At 30.0% G+C, this 17,240-nt stretch overlaps 1 protein-coding gene across 1 annotated transcript in view; it reads left to right on the top strand.

Moving 5' to 3' along the window:
• The first annotated feature begins 13,558 nt into the window (after positions 1-13,558).
• mtt (mangetout) overlaps positions 13,559-17,240 on the top strand; it is a 159,844-nt gene continuing 156,162 nt past the window's right edge. Inside the window, exon 1 of the mRNA XM_073956576.1 lies at positions 13,559-15,740. Within this exon, the coding sequence (XP_073812677.1) occupies positions 14,096-15,740 (1,645 nt within the window). The 5' untranslated portion in view covers positions 13,559-14,095. The remainder of the gene's footprint in view (positions 15,741-17,240) is intronic.

The raw sequence follows: 17,240 nt of genomic DNA, 5'->3' as shown, positions 1-17,240 counted from the left end.
CTCTAACATATATATTTCTTGTTTTAAAAAATTGCATCAGATATTCCAATTTCGTGCCCACAATATAGACTTACGTAAAATTATCGAATGTAATCACATTGAAAATTAAACCACTCTCATAAGCTTTAACTTTTATGGTTTTAAAGCGATTTCCTTTGATAAGGGATAATGTTTTGGCAGAATGGAATGGTAGTTACTATGATACGAACATAATCTACCTCATAATCATAAAATGCCTGGAGGTTTCTAATGAATTGTTTGTTGTTTTCTTTTTAGGAATAAAAAAATAACATTTTGTCATTAATCACTTTTGCAAAATCAGCGGTTATCATTAAAATAATTTACTTTTAAGTCATATCAATGGTTCAAAATTTCTCCGCCCAGAATTTTTGCTCTAAACTTCCAGAAAAAATATTCTGTGTACCATTAGTTGTATAATTAATATAATTTTACATTTGTCATACGCATATTTGTGTTGAATTAATATTATTAATACGTCACATGTAACTGTATAAAAAATTATTGATGAATATATTACAGAAATTAGAAGAGATAGGAAAACCATTTCAGGGATGGTGAGAAGATGCAAAAAATCAAATATAAATTTTAAAAAATCATCTATGAAATGATTTTCTTGTATTGTATGAGAATAATGTCTGATATCTCATTAAAATACCCTCTGTAATTCTATGAGAATACTTTCTGTTCATCTGTGAAAAGAATATCCGGTGATCTATTGACCATGATGTGGACCATCAGCTTATTCAACTCTTCTATAAGCAATCAACTTGGTCTTCTATGAGAAGTCCTTCTGCACTTATATAAGAATACCTTTTTGTGTATGAGAAAGTCGTCTGATTTTCGATTACTAGACTCTTGGGTCCCCGATGAAAGACTCCTATGTCTTCTATGAAAAGACCACCAGGTTTTCTCTATGAAGACATTCTTGACTTCTTTTATAAAAGATGTTTCGGTCACCACAATAAAATTTTAAGATAATCTCTGAGAAAACCTTTTGTGCTTCTTTAGGAAGGCAGTCTGGTCTTCCCTTAAAAGACCTTCTGGTTTTCTGTGAGGAAACCTGAGGAAACCTCCAGAACATCTGTGGGACCTCTAGGTGTTTTTAGAAAAAATCTGCAGTTTTTTATGGAAAGATCCTCAAATATTCACCCACGGGAAGACATCCAGGCCTAATATGAGAAGACATCCATCTCTTCTAAGCGAAGACCTCCAAATATTTTTTGAGATGAATTCGAGATCTTCTACAAGGAGAGCTTCCGGTCTTCTGAGAGGAGACCTCCTGAGTTTCTGTGAAGAGACCTCAAGGCGTTTTTAGAAAAAATCTCCAGTTTTTCTATGAAAAGAACCTCAAATATTCACCCACTAAAAGACATCCAGGCCTAATATGAGAAGACATCCATCTCTTCTAAGCGAAGGCCTCCAAATCTTTTTTGAGATAAATTCGAGATCTTCTACAAGAACACCTTCTAGTGTTCTGAGAGGAAATCTCCAGAACTTCTGTGGAGATACCTCAAGGTTTTTTTTAGAAAAAGTCTCCAGTTTTTCCTATCAAAAGAACCTCATATCATCACCCATGAGAAGACATCCAGGTCTAATCCAAAAACAAACCTTTCGGTCTTCTATACAGATCTTCTATAAGAAGACCTCCAACTCTTCTATAAAAATACCTCCAGCTCTTTTATAAGAAAATCTCCACCACATCTATAGGAAAATCTCCAGCTCTCCTATTAGAAGGCATACAGCTCTCCTCTTCTTTAAGGAAGACATCCAGCTCTTCCTTAAGGAAACTTACAGCTCTTCTGTAAAATAAATCCAGCTCTCCAATAAGAAGACCTGCAGCTCTTCTATAGGAAGACCTACAGCTCTTCTACAAAAAGACCTCTAGCTCTCCTATAGGAAGCCCTAAAGCTATTCTATAAAAATACCTCCAGTTCTTCTATAATAATACCTCCAGGTAATCTATAAGAAGTTATCCACGTCTTCTGTAAGAATACGTTCAGTTTCCTATAAGAAGACCTCCAGCTCTTCTATAAAAAATATATACAGTTCTTCTATAAATAGGCCTCCAGGTCTTCTTTGAGAAGTCTTTCACGTCCTCTATAAGAATATCTCCAGGATATTTAAGAGAGGAACACCAGTTTTCCTATGAAAAGACCACTACGCTTCTAATAGAAGAACACCAGGCCTTCTACGAAAACCTCCAGATTGCTTTTGGAAAAACATTCAGATCGTCTGTAATATGACATCCAGGCCTTCCATTAGAGAAATAATGACGTCAAGATCTTCTATTAACGTACAGGTTGTTTGTAGGAAGAACTCTAGGTCTTCTGTAAGAAGACATCCAGTTTACTATGGAAAACCTCCAGGTCTTCTATGAGAAGCCCTCCAGATATCCTAAAGGAAGACATCTGGATCGTTCATGAGAAGACCACACCTGGTCTTCTATCCAAGTCGTCTATGAGGGACCGCTTTTACAAGAAGACCTCCAGGACATCTATGAGAGGACCCTTCTGAAATTCTATGAGAAGACCTCCAAGCCTTCTATGAGAATGCCTTCAGATCTTCTACAAAAATGTGCAGGTTTTCCACAAGAAAATCTTCTGGTTTTCTGAGGGGAGTACTCCAGATCTTCTACAAGAATACTCCCAAGTTTTCTATTATAAGACCTGGAAGTCTTCATTCAGTCATTTTCTTCTATGAGAAAACCTTCAGCTATACTTTGAGACGACTTTCTGATCCAGTTTTTCTACAAGAAGATATTCTAGTATTCTGTGAAGAGACCTCCAAATCTTCTATGAGGAAACCTCCAGGTCATCTCTGAAAAGACCTACAGGTCTATTATGAGAAAGCCTACAGATCTTCTTTTAGAAGACTTCCAGATCTTGTACAGTATTTTACAAGAAGTTCCTCAGGATTGCTATGAGGAGATATCCAGGTCTTCTATGATACGACCCCTAAAACTTTGATGGGAAAATTTCCAGTCTCCTATGGAACAATTTCTAGGTCCTCTAAAAGGATATCTTAAAATGTTCTACATAAGGATGACCAAATCATCATTGAGAAGACCTTCTTGTCTGCCATGAAAAGACCTTCTTGTGTTCTATGAGAAGTGCTCCTGACCATCTATGAGAATACCATCTGACCATCTGTGAGATGTCATTATGGACTTCGATGGAAGAGCTTCTTGTCTTCTATGAGACGCCTTCAGCGTCTTCTTTTCTTTTTACGTTCTATGATAAGGGCTTCTACAGCAAGACCTTCTGGACTTTTCTGAAAATACTAAACGGACTTCTGTGAAAGGACTTGTCATCAATAACCTCTACGAGAAAACATGTAGAACATATAGAATATCTGCTATAAAAAGACCATACAGTTTTCTTTGGGAAAAACTTTAGGCCCTCTATAAAAATACCTTTTTCTACAAGCAGACCTTCTGGTCTGATATGAGAAGACCTCCTGGTCATTTATGTGAACATTTCAAGGCCTACTTTTCCAGTAGACCTTCTGGTATTCTCTGAGAAGATTTTCTGATTTTATATGACACGAACTTCTGGTCTATAGAAGAACCTCTGCTGTTCTATGAGAAATCCTCCTGATCTTCACTTAGAAGACCTTCTTTTCTTCTATGCCAAGAACTGATAATCTTTTATAAGAAGACCGTCAAAAATTAGTATGTTAGATTCCGTTTTAGATAATTTCGAGTCGATTTAGTCATGCCTAACTCTCGAAGGTTGTAACCTATTCTGCCCAAACATGTTCCTTGCCACACATAACATAAACATCGTATTTTGAAAGTTTGACCACATTTTTGAAGCGACTTAACCCCATATTGGCCATCGTTGTGCAATGGTAATCATGTTCGCCTTGCAAGCTGAAAGACTAGGTTTGTTGCCCTCAGCGTGAGGCTGTCGTGAGTATATTCATTCGTGTCAAACTTGTGATTAAGTGCTGTTTGGTTTCTCCAATACCAACACTAAACCAAACTTCATTGTAAAGCAGTAGCTCTGAAAGAATGTTGCACAACAATCCACAGCAATTTCAGGATCTTATATTTCAATTGCATCTTATATGGTTTCTAGCGATAGGGGTCTTTTCTATTCAATACGGGCTCTGCTGCAATATCAATGGAACCGTCCAACAACTGCTATGCCCGAAGATCTGCTAAACTAACAGCAAAGAGTGAGTGAGTTATCTCCGGCTTCTTATTTTTACACGATTTTGCAATATTCCATCATTCTTAACTTGAATTAGAAGTGAATAGAAATCGGACATATTTTTTTAAAATTTAAATTGTAATCTTTAACAAAAAAAATTAGGTAAAACATTTTTTCAAATTTATGCTTGTTTAATCCATCTTGAATAATTGGATGACTTATTCCGCAAAGAAGATGGCGTACAAGAAAATAATGAAATTCGAAACAATTCCATTAGCAGATATAAAAAACATCCAAGAACATAGCAAAATAAAAAGAAACATTAACATTAATAATACAATACAGTGATACAAAAAAGGGACAGCGAAACTTTTATTTGACTAACAAGTTTAAAAGGACAAAATCCTTTAAAGGACACTGATTATTTTAATGAGCTTGTTAGACGGCAAGACGAGTAATAAAAATTAAGGAGATACATTTAATTCGATTTTTTTTTTAAATTTACAATGCTAATTTGTGACATTAGGCTAGAAACAGTATATAGGCAAGCGATTTCTCAACAAGTATATTTCTCAAAAAAAAAATTAATATTTCACTTGTCAGAATTTTATTAAGAATTAAATGCATATAAATTCTCTAAAATAAATATTATTCAAATTAATATTCCCATTACAGTTTATAATTACAAAATTCCATTGCATATTTTTAGGAGCTATTTCAATTTTGTTGCATATTTTTAGGGTATATATAATTACTTTTTATGGACCAACGAGGTTTATTAAAATTTATATCGACAATGTTGACATGCACGCAGACATATATGGGGAATATTGATTTTAATATGATTGTACTATAAAAACCTAATATACTCGGAATGAAATAAAATTTCATGCTCAATTGCATGCGAAAACAATGACATAAAAAGTGAAGAACATTTTAATGGGAACCTAACGAAAAAGAGAATATTTAGATACACAGGTCTATTTAAAAATTATTAAAAAAAAACAAAATTTCTTATATTTTTTTATTCTACAACCTAGTATCTGTAGTTTTAACCACCTTCACAAAAAACCAACTCCTCGAATAGCCCAATAAATTACAATATTGTGTTAGAAAACAACTTTTTTGCCCTGGCAAATAAAGTTTCTAGACAATGCTTACATTAACGCCGATGGTTTTCATCCTCACCATAGTTAATTCATTTCACTCCTTCTCTCTCAGTCATTTGAATAGTGAGTGGTGCCATAAAAATGTATTGAGTTTTACTGCCAAAATAATTTATGGCATTTACTTTTATTCACAACAGTGAAATGCTTTTAACAGCAGGTAAGAAAGAAATAAATAAATCTGCAAAAGGTGATTGTAAAGTCTGGGAAACGATTTGAAATGCTAAAAAAAAGTGTTGAAGTCATAAAAAATTGTTGAGGGCTGTTAAGAGCAGTTTGTTTTTAAGAGCCGTTAAAAAAGGTGCTGAAATGTACGCGTAAATCGTAAAATTTTTTTTTTCAAATAAGTTGAAATATTGTTTTTAATAAATCTCAAGGACAACTTTGTTTTTGTAAGTAAGAGGAATGGGTTAATTTGGAACACCATTTTAATTATAAACACTTTAATTTTTTTTAAAAGATTCTTACATTTAACAAAAGTGCAGTAAAAATCTAATTTTTTATCATTCGGAAATAAATACAAGAAAAATCGACCTTTTTTTTCATTAATTATCGGGTATTTTTTAAATAATATCATTAAATAACTTCACTTTTTGTTTATTAACCTTTTTTAAAGAATATTTTCTTAATTAACTGGGATTTTTTAAAAAATATTTTTTAATTAACGTGGATTTTTTAAAGAATATTTTTAAAATTGACGTGGATTTTATTTATTTACGTGAATTTTTTAAAGAATATTTTATTTACTATTTGTTGTAGTAACTACACCCCACTTTAAACTTGTTGTTTTTTAAATTTGAAAACAACAAATATGAGATTAAGCTTGACTACAACAAATAGTAAGTAAAACATACATCTCAACAAAACTGCCAAAGTGAATCTAAGAATATTTTATTTTTTAACGTGGATTTTTTAAAGAATATTTTATTTTATTTCCACGTTAGATTTTTAAAGAATATTTTATTTTTTAACGTGGATTTTTTAAAGGCTATTTTATTTTTTAACTTGAATTTTTAAAGAACATTTTTTAATTAACATGAATTTGAAAGAAATTTTTTTCAAAAAATTTAGGATTTTTTAAAGAATATTTTTTTTCAAAAAACGGTGGCATTTATAGAGAATATTTTTATAAAAGTCGCGGAATTTTCAAAGGATACTTTTTGACGTGGGTTTTTTTAGAATATTTTATAACGTGGATTTGTTTAAAGAATATTTTTTAACGTGAATTTTTAAGGATATTTTTTAACCTGGATTTGTTTAAAGAATATTTTTAACGTGAATTTTAAAGGATATTTTTTAACGTGGATTTTTTAAAGAATATTTTTAGCGTGGATTTTTAAAAAATATTTGTTACGTGGATTTTTTAAAGAATATTTTTAGCGTGGTTTTTTTTGGAAAATATTTTTTAAACGTGGATTTTTTAAAGGATATTTTTTAACGTGGATTTTTTAAAGAATATTTTTAGCGTGGATTTTTAAAAAATATTTTTTTACGTGGATTTTTTAAAGAATATTTTTTAGCGTGGTTTTTTTGGAAAATATTTTTTAAACGTGGATTTTTTAAGATTAATTTTAATGTGCCTTTTTTAAGTAATATTTTTTAAAGTGGATTTTTAAGAATATTTTTTAACGTTATATTGGTTAAAGGATATTTTTCGACGTACATTTTAAAAGATATTTTTAAGGGGGATTTTTTAAACAATATTTTTTAAAAAAAAACCATAGTTTGTTAAAGAATATTTTTTACGAGGTTTTTTATTAAAGATTTTTTAAAGAATACCTTAATATTTTAACGTGGATTTTTAAAGAATATTTTTTTTAATTAACTTGTATTTTTAAAAACATTTTTATATTAAAGTGGAATTTTAAAGAATATATATTTTTCAAAAAAATTTGAATTTTTTAAAAAATATTTTTTCAAAAAATTAGTATTTTTTTAAGAAATTTTTTCGAAACACTTGAATTCTTTAAAGAACAATTTTTCAAAAAATTTCGATTTTTTAAAGAATATTTTTTTAAAAAAACCGTTGAATTTTTAGAGAATATTTTTATTAAAATCTTGGACTTTTCAAAGAATATTTTTTAGCGTGAGGTTTTATAGAATATTTTTTAACGTGTATTTTTTTAGGATGTTTTAAGGATATTTTTAACGTGGATTTGTTTAAAGAATATTTTTATATCCTCAGCCTTTAGGCTAGAAAGGGTATATACACTTTCATACGGGCAAAATGTGCCTCATCGAAATAATGGTTTTAGACCCCAAGTATGTTTGGACGACATGTGTTTCAGACAATTTGGAGTTGATTTAGCAATGTCCGTCCGTCTGTCTGTCTGGCTGGCTGGTGCATACGATAACTCTCGAACGAATGAACCGATTCGGTTCAAATTTTGGCTTTCGTAATATTTTGTCCAAACTTAGTTTAAGTTCGAAGATGAGCTATATCGGTCCACTCCTTCCGGTACCTCCCCCACAAAAGTTCCAAAATGTTCGGAAAATTTGCGGGCATGATAACTCTTGAAGAGAGTAACCGATTTGGTCCATACTTTGCACGTCGTTAAATTTCTACTAGACTTAGATAAGGTTCCAATATGGACTCAATCGGCCTACTCCTTCGGGTACCTCCCACACAAAATTTCGGATAAGTTCAGTTTAGGACCTGCTCTCAAATCGCTTTGATTTTTGTTGCAACAACTTGTATTCACTTCCCCCCACACGACAGTACAAGTTTCATAAGGGGCAAGTCCATACTTCCTGAGAAAATGGCCGGAAAGTTGCAAAAAGCCCCTATGACACCTTGTGTAGTGGTTTGAGCGCAAGATAACTCTTGAACGGATCTGCCGATTCGGTCCAAAATTTGGCCTTCGTAATATTTTGTCCAAACATAGTTTCAATTCGAAGATAAGCCATATCGCTCCACTCCTTCAGGTACCTCCCCCACAAAAGTTCAAAAATGTTTGGAAAAAATGTGCGCACAATAACTCTTGATGGGAGTGGCCGATGTAATCTATACTTTGCACATCCTAATATATCTACCAGATATAGATCAGGTTCGAATATTGACTATATTTGTCTACTCCTTCTGGTACCTCTCACACACAATTTCGGATAAGTTCACTTTAAGACCTGCTCTCGAATCACTTTGAGTTTTGTTGAAGCGATATGCATTCGCTACCTCCATTACGACGGTAAAAGTTTCTTCAGGGGCAAGTCCATATTTCGTAGGAAAACAGCCCGAAAGATGTAAAAAATCCCTATGTCACCATATGTGGCTGTCGGAGAGCACGATAATTCTCGCACTGTTCAACTGATTTGGTTCAACATTTATTTATCGTCATAATATATCCAAACTTATTTTCATGGGGCAATACCGGTCCACAACTTCAGGTACTTCTCCACAAAATTTAAAAATTTCAATAAAATCCTAGACGATATCACTTGAATGGTGCAACCAATTTGGTCCAAACTTTGGATCTCCTAATATTTTGTCAAAATTTAGTTTAACTTCTAAAATGGTCCATATCGGTCCTCCCTAAAGGTACCTCCCCCACAAAGGTTCAACATTTGTGTCTTAGTGCAGTTAATTCCTAATCCACATTTTTGTCGGCTAGTTCAAATGTCCAAAAAGGACCACAAAAATTCTGAAGAGACCTTAAATACATTCGATCTGTCCGTAGGTGAAAGTTTCACTTCACATTGGCTGAGGGTATATATCTGTCGGCAAAGCCGACTGACACTTTTTTACTTGTTTAACGTGAATTGTTTCAAGAATATTTTATTTTTTAACGTGGATTTTTAAAGAATATTTTATTTTTTTAACGTGTATTTTTATAAAATATTTTGTTTTTTTACGTGGATTTTTTAAAGAATATTTTATGTTTTAACGTGGATTTTTTAAAGAATATATTTTTAATTAACTTGGATTTTCAAAGAACTTTTTTTAATTAACGTGGAATTTTAAAGAATATTTTTTAAAAAAATTTGGATTTTTAAAAAAATATTTTTTCCAAAAAATTTGGATTTTAAGAATATTTTTTCAAAAAATTTGGATATTTTAAAGAATATTTTTTCAAAAAAACCCTGGAATTTTTAGAGAATATTTTTTTTAAAAACGTGTAATTTTCAAAGGATATTTTTTAGCGTATGTTTTTCTAGAATATTTTTTAAAGTGGATTTTTTAAAGAATAATTTTTAACGTGGATTTTTAAATAATATTTTTTAAACGTGAATTTTAAAGGATATTTTTAACGTGGATTTTTTAAACAATATTTTTTCAAAAAAGTTGTAGATTTTTTAAACAATATTTGTTACGCGTATTTTTAAAGGATATTTTTTTTAAATAACATATAATTTTTGATGAATATATTTTTCAAAAAACATGGATTTTTTTAAGGAATATTTTTTCAAAAAACGTAGATTTTTTAAGAATGTATTTTTTTTTAAGAAAACGTGGATTTTTTTAAAGATTTTTTTTTTTTCAAAAACTTGGATTTTTTAAAGAATGTTTGTTTAATTAAAGTTTATTTTTTAAATAACATTTTTTTAATTAAGGTTTATTTGTTACAGAATTAAAGGTAGAATTTTTATAAGAATATTTTTTAATTAACGTGGATTTTTTAAAAGAATATTTTTTTAATTATCGTGGATTTTTTAAAGCATATCTTTACCTGGATTTTTTAAAATAATATTTTTACATTAATTATAATGGATTTTTTTTAAGATTTTTTTTTATAATGTTTTTTTGTTTAAATAACGTTGATTTTTTAAAGAATTTTTTTTTAATTAACTTGGATTTCTAAAGATCATTTTTTTAATTAACGTGGAATTTTTAAGAATATTTTTTCAAAAAATTTGGATTTTTAAAGAATATTTTTTCAAAAAAATTGAATTTTTTTCAAAAAGTTTGGATTTGTTAAAGATTTTTTTTTTCAAAATATCCGGATTTTTTAAAGAATATTTTTTCAAAAAATCGTGGAATTGTTAGAGAATATTTTTATAAAAGTCGTGGAATTTTCAAAGAATATTTTTTAGCGTGGGTTTTTTAGAGTGGATTTTTTTAAGAACATTTTTGAGGAATATTTTTAGCGTGGATTTTTTAAAGAGTATGTTTTAACGTGTATTTTTAGGGTATGTTTTAACGTGGATTTTTTTAATGATATTTTTTCAGAAAACCGTGGATTTTTAAAGAATTTTTTACTCGGATTTTTTAAAGAATATTTCTTTACATATATTTAAAAAAAAAAAATGGATTATTTAAAGAATATTTTTTTTTGTTTAAAAAAAAAACGTGGATTTTTTGCTGAATATTTTTCCAAAAATATTTTTTAAAAAAACGTGGATATTTTCTTTACATATATTTTTTTTCAAAAAAAAAATTGGATTATTTAAAGAATATTTTTTTGTTTCAAAAAAACGTGGATTTTAAAGAATATTTTTAAAGAATATTTTTTTGTTTCAAAAAAACGTGGATTTTTTGCTGATTATTTTTCCAAAAATATTTTTTAAAAAAACGTGGATATTTTTTAACAATATTTTTTTTTTCTGAAAACGTGGATTTTTTTAAAGATTACTTTTTTGCAAAAAATTTTGATTTTTACAGTGTTTTATTTAACTTGCTTGGTGTTTAGTTCAAATCTGGTAAATCATTTTTAACACAGTTGCAGTTGACCAATCGAATTAAAACTTGTTCACATTTTTCAAATTTAGATGACAAAACTTGCGTATAAAATCAAAACCAAAATTGGTCAATTTTTACAGTGTCCAACAACTGTTGGACATAGGGCAAGGTTTTGGTATAGCCTCCATACAGCAGTACCACCCGATTTCAAGTATTTTAAGGATTTTATCTTAATTTTCAGCCCGAATTATCTGAAACTTGGCATTTGGAGTCCCCAATAGTATGGATTTATGGACATAAGTCCAGGTTTTGGTATAGCCCTTATATAACGGAACCACACGATTTCAGGGATTTTAAAGTTCTTATCTGCATTTCCGGCATAAATTGCCATAAAATTCTGTTATGAGGCTCTCAAGGCTTAAGGATAAAAAATAATTAAAAAAAGTAAGTTACAGTGTTTTATTTATAAATGCACTTAAAACTAGAAAATATTTTTTTATGATGGAATCTCTCATTTTGCATTTGAATTAAAAATTGTGACAATATTAAACGGCAAGCGTTTTATTTGAGAGATTCCATCATGAAAAATTATTTTCTAGTTTTAAGTGCATTTATAAATAAAACACTGTAACTTAATTTTTAATTATTTTTTATTTAAAGAATGTTTGTTTAATTAAAGTTTATTTTTTAAAGAATATTTTTTAATTAAGCTATATTTGTTAAAAAATATTTGTTTAATTAAAGTTTATTTTTTAAAAAATAAATAGGAGGGTTGGCGTTTTTTGTTTGGGATGACGACTTCTACTTTGTTTTCCAAAATAGTCAGGCTTAATCCCATTGTCGTTGTTTTAATATTTAATTAAATATATAAATTAAAGTTGTTTTAATAAAATATTAAAACAACGACTATGGGATTAAGCCTGACTATTTTGAAAAACAAAATTAAAAAATTAATTTTTTATTAACGTAGAAATTTTATAAGAATATTTTTTAGTTAACGGGAATTTTTTAAAGAATATTTTTTAATTAACGAGGATTTTTTTTAATTTTTTTAATGGCGTGGATTTTTAAAGAATACTTTTTAATTAACGTGGGTTTTTTAATAGAATATTTTTCTTTAATTATTATGTGTATTTTTTAAAGTATATATTTTTAAATAACGTGGATTCTTTAAAAGAATATTTTTCTTTAATTATCGTTGTTTTTTATTTTTTTTTTTTAATCCACGTTATATTTTTTAATTTGTATTTTTTTAAATAAATTTGTATTTTTTTAAATAAATAATATTTACAAATTTTTTTTTTTTAAATAACTTAAATTTTTAAAGAATATTTTTTTAAATAACGTGGATTTTTTAAAGTGTATTTTATAATTAAAGTTGATTTTTTAACGTGTATTTTTTAATTAACGTGGATTTTTAACGTGTATTTTTAAATTAAGGTGGATTTTTTAACGTGTATTTTTAATTAATGTGGATTTTTTAACGTGTATATTTCAATTAACGAGTGTTTTTTAATAACATGGATTTTTATGAATATTTGCTTAATTGTAATAAAAAGGGTCGCTGAAACAAAGGATGCTTCTTTCTGCAAGAAACGGTGCTTCTATGGACCGTTTTGTGCAGGGAAGGGTGCTTCTATTGACAATTTCGGTACAAAAGGGTGCTTCTATTGACACTTTCTGCAAGAAAGGGTGCTTCTATTGACAATTTCTGCAAGAAAGGGTGCTTCTCTGGACCTTTCCTGCAAGAAAGGGTGGTTCTGTGGACCTTTCCTGCAAGAAAGGGTGCTTCTCTGGACCTTTCCTGCAAGAAAGGGTGCTTCTCTGGACCTTTCCTGCAAGAAAGGGTACTTCTCTAGACCTTTCCTGCAAGAAAGGGTACTTCTCTGGACCTTTCCTGCAAGAAAGGGTACTTCTCTGGACCTTTCCTGCAAGAAAGGGTACTTCTCTGGATCTTTCCTGCAAGACAGGTTGCTTGTTTTGATCCTTTCTGCAAGAAAGGGTGCTTCTATTGACAATTTCTGCAAGAAAGGGTGCTTCTCTGGACCTTTCCTGCAAGAAAGGGTGCTTCTCTGGACCTTTCCTGCAATAAACGGTGTTTTTCTGGACCTTTCCTGCAAGAAAGGGTACTACTCTGGACCTTTCCTGCAAGACAGGTTGCTTGTTTTGTCCCTTTCTGCAAGAAAGGGTGCTTCTATAGATGTGAAATCATAGTGGTCTCCTCATAGAAGGCCATGTGGAAAAATATGTATATATATAAAAATTGTTAACAAAATTTTCAAATTATTAAATATGTAAAAAGTTTGAAAATAGTTGAAACATAACTTTGGCAATTTGTTACATAAATAATGGAATGTGATTCCATTTTATTAAAAAAAATTATCGCAGAATTAAACCGCAAAGGTTAAATAAAAATGTTGAAAAATAAAAAAAAGATAAATTAAACAAAAATTCAGAAATGCTTTTTAATATATTAAAAAAATATTTAAAAAAATAAAAAATTAAATCATAAAAAATCAGTAATGTTTTTTTAATTTTTAAATATTTTAAAATAAATTTTTAAAATTTAAAAAAAAGTTTATAAAAATTACTTAAATGTTTAGAAAATTCCTTTAATCAATTAAGGCACACTAACAGAATGACTAAGAAAAAGAAAACATAAAAATGACTCGTGTACAAGAAGTCATTGAAGGACACCACAGTGATAAAGTTAAACAAAAGCTAAATTATGAATTGAATTTCATTTGTAAATGAAATGAACAAATAAATAAACAGCAAAACAATAACATCAAAACAAGAAAATAACAAATGGTCAACTTACATATTCAATAACAGAAAAAAAAACATATCTTCTAAGGAATCCTCGTCAGCATATCCCCTAAAGAAAAAAATCTAAAGAAAAAAACTACGACAACCATAATTTGTGAAAAACAGAAACCATAAAAACCAAAACAACGATTCCCACCAATTTCACCCAAAGCACAAAAATATAAATCCGAGAAATTTAAGTAGATTCAGCTGAAGAACACTCTTCGTCGTCTATATGCCACCTCAACACAGCAGCAGCTATATTTGCATCTTGATTTTCTGAGATTTCTCCCTCTCTCATCATCCTTAACATTGCTGCTGGGACCGGGAAAATGAAACATTTTGCTAGCATGGATATGAAAATGTTAACTATTTTATTGGCCATAATATTTGCAAGGACTGTCCATGGCAGGGATGAGGAGAAAGAAGAAAATCAGTTGGTGAACATCTCCACGAATATTTCTTCCTTGGAGGTGGTGGGTGATATCGACGATACCATGCGGACAGAAGCCAACAACAAATTTGTGGATATTGACTTGCAACCGGGAGATAATAATGTCTTTAAGGAAACACAAAATATGGAATTTGATGTCAATGCTCAAGGCATTGACTATGAGGACAACAATGGCGGCATTGGGAGAAAGGAGCAGCATCCGAGCCTTGTCAATGAAGCCAAGAATGTTGATGATATTGATAAAGTTCTAGAAAGAGAAATTCTGGCTGAATATGATGTGGATGTCAACGTAACACCTGAGGCTAAAATCCACTACAACAACAACAATAACAAGCATTTACACAAAACTGTAAACAATCACATGAACAACAACAAAGACAACAGCAAACACCTAAGACAACAGCATCATTATAAACATAAAGAGCAAAAGTGTCAACAGCATCATTATCACCATCATCATCGACAGCAACACCCGTATCCACGACACCCGTATTCCCATAGCAAGCAATTGCATACTATACAACAACAACAACAAAAAGGCTTCCATTATCATCATTTACCTCAACAAGATGTTGATACTTTGGAACGTCACAAACAGCATTGGAGGCAACATCAACAGCAACAACAACATCAAAGCTCCAAACAAAAGAATCATAATGAGAATTTTTCAAAAGCCAAAAACCGAAAATTAAAAAATTCAATAACCAATTCGCAACAACAGCAACAACCACAAAGAACAAAGGAAACTCAAGGAGACCTTAATATTTTCCTTGATTTCGAGGATTTTAATTATCAAGACGATGAAAGTTTTTTACCAAACTGGAAGGATGGGGAAAATCTTGAAGATACCTCTCCTTCCACCAGCCCCATTTCCCTGACAACAACAATTTATCCTTATGTCTTGGAGTCGATGGCAACATCCTCCGTCTTGGCAGATGATTTCTTTTTCGACAATGACAATATTTTCCCGCATCACAACAATCATCAGCCACAGGATTATTTTGCTGCCTCACCACGTTCGGGTAGACATCGTGGCCGTCAAAATCAACACCATCATCATCAGCAGCAGCAGCAGAAGCACCACCACCACCCCCATAATCAACATCATCAAAATTATCAAATAAATCATTTTACCTCGTCCACGCCGTTGGACATTATTCCACTTGGTAGTAGTAAAAAATTTCGTTCCCTACCGGAAACTGAAGAGGATTTTCAAATGCATGGCTATGGCGCATCCACGTTACTTGGCACATCCCATCCTCATTGGCCCATTAAACGAGAAGCCATTGTGGAGGGTGATGTCATCCTGGGTGGGCTTATGATGGTGCATTCGCGTGAAGATAATCTTATGTGTGGTCCCATAATGCCACAAGGTGGCATACAAGCCTTGGAAGCAATGCTCTATACCATAGATCGCATCAATGAACAAGGATTACTGCCAAACATTACATTGGGTGCCCATATCCTGGATGATTGTGACAAAGATTCATATGGTTTGGAAATGGCAGTGGATTTTATAAAAGGTAAGTGAACAGTGGTGAAATAAAAAGCTAGGAAGAAGTGTAATATGAACAAAAAATAAAGTTATGGAAGATAAAAGGCATACATTTAGGAAAAATCTGAAAACCTCTTTAAATCCTCCACCATAACTCATGGTTACAATGGATAATTTAAGACCTTAAATTCAAACTTATATTCTTAAATTCCATTCTTCGAAAGTAAATTGCTCAAACCTTAAAATAATTTATAGCAGTTTTCTCGATAACACACCGTTGTCATTGCTGCTGAAATTTGTAATTTAATACATTTCATTCTCTTCTTTTTCCCCACTTTGAGCAAAATATTTTTTCACATTAAAACACATTTTTTGCATAAATTACAGAAAAATATTATCTTCTGCTACTGTTCTACTATTTTCATTTCCATCATTTATTTTCAGGAAAAAGTAAAGACAGACATTTTAGTTCATTTGTTGAAACATTTTTTTCATTCTTTTTTATAATATTTTTCCACTTAAACATTTTTTAACCGTGAAAATGGTTTATGAGTTGGATCAATTTCAGCAGAACAAAAGGATATTCCGTTTTCCAAGATATTTACATAAGCGCAAATTTACTAATAATCGTAAATTAAAAAAAAATATTTTCAATAAATCTTGGCAATCTTAAAAAGCATTTTCCAATAAACATGGATTTGTTAAAAATATTTTTCAACCAATGCACATTTTTTAAAATATTTTAATAAACGTGATTTTTAAAAATATTTTTCAATAGAAGTGGATTTTTTAAAAATATTTTTTAATAGACGTGGATTTTTTAAAGATATTTTTCAATAATCGTACACCTTTTAAACTAATTTTGAATAAACGCGGCTTTTATAAACTACATAATTTTGAACAAACGTGGTCTCTAACTACTTTTGAATTAACGAGGATTTTTTCAACTAATTTTGAATAAACGTGGTTTAAAGAATCTTTGTCAATAATCGTGGATTTAAAAAAAAAAACAAAATTTAAATAACTTGAATTTAAAAAATAATTAACTTGGATTTTTAAAGAATATTTTCTTTAATTAACGTGAATTAAAAAAAATAGTGAATATTAGTTACTTAACGTAGATTTTTACAGAATATTTTTTTAATCAACGTGTAATTTTTAAAAATATTTTTAATTAACATGGATTTTGTAAGAATATTTGTTTATGACGTGTAAGTTTTTGAAAATGTTCTTAATAAACGGGTATTTTTAAAGACTATTTCTTAATTAATAAACGTGTATTTATAAATCACATTTTTTAATTAAAAAAAAAAATTAAAAATTATTATTTTAAATTATTTAAATTTGTTAAATTTTTTTTGTTGAAACTAATTTAGGTTTTTGCTGTGAATGGTGAAGTTCTCTATCTTCTATGTAGTGAAAGGCAGGTCTTTACTGTTTGGCATCTTTATTCAGAGTGATCTTATTCTACGTAAATGCTACACACGAAACCTTATTTCTACCTATACAATGTGTGTGCATGATCCTA

Source organism: Musca autumnalis, unplaced genomic scaffold (assembly GCF_047663935.1).
Source record: "Musca autumnalis isolate F117 unplaced genomic scaffold, ASM4766393v1 scaffold_5, whole genome shotgun sequence".
Taxonomy (NCBI): domain Eukaryota; kingdom Metazoa; phylum Arthropoda; class Insecta; order Diptera; family Muscidae; genus Musca; species Musca autumnalis.
Note: the sequence above shows the minus strand (reverse complement) of the source record. Positions and strands in the feature narration are given on the sequence as shown.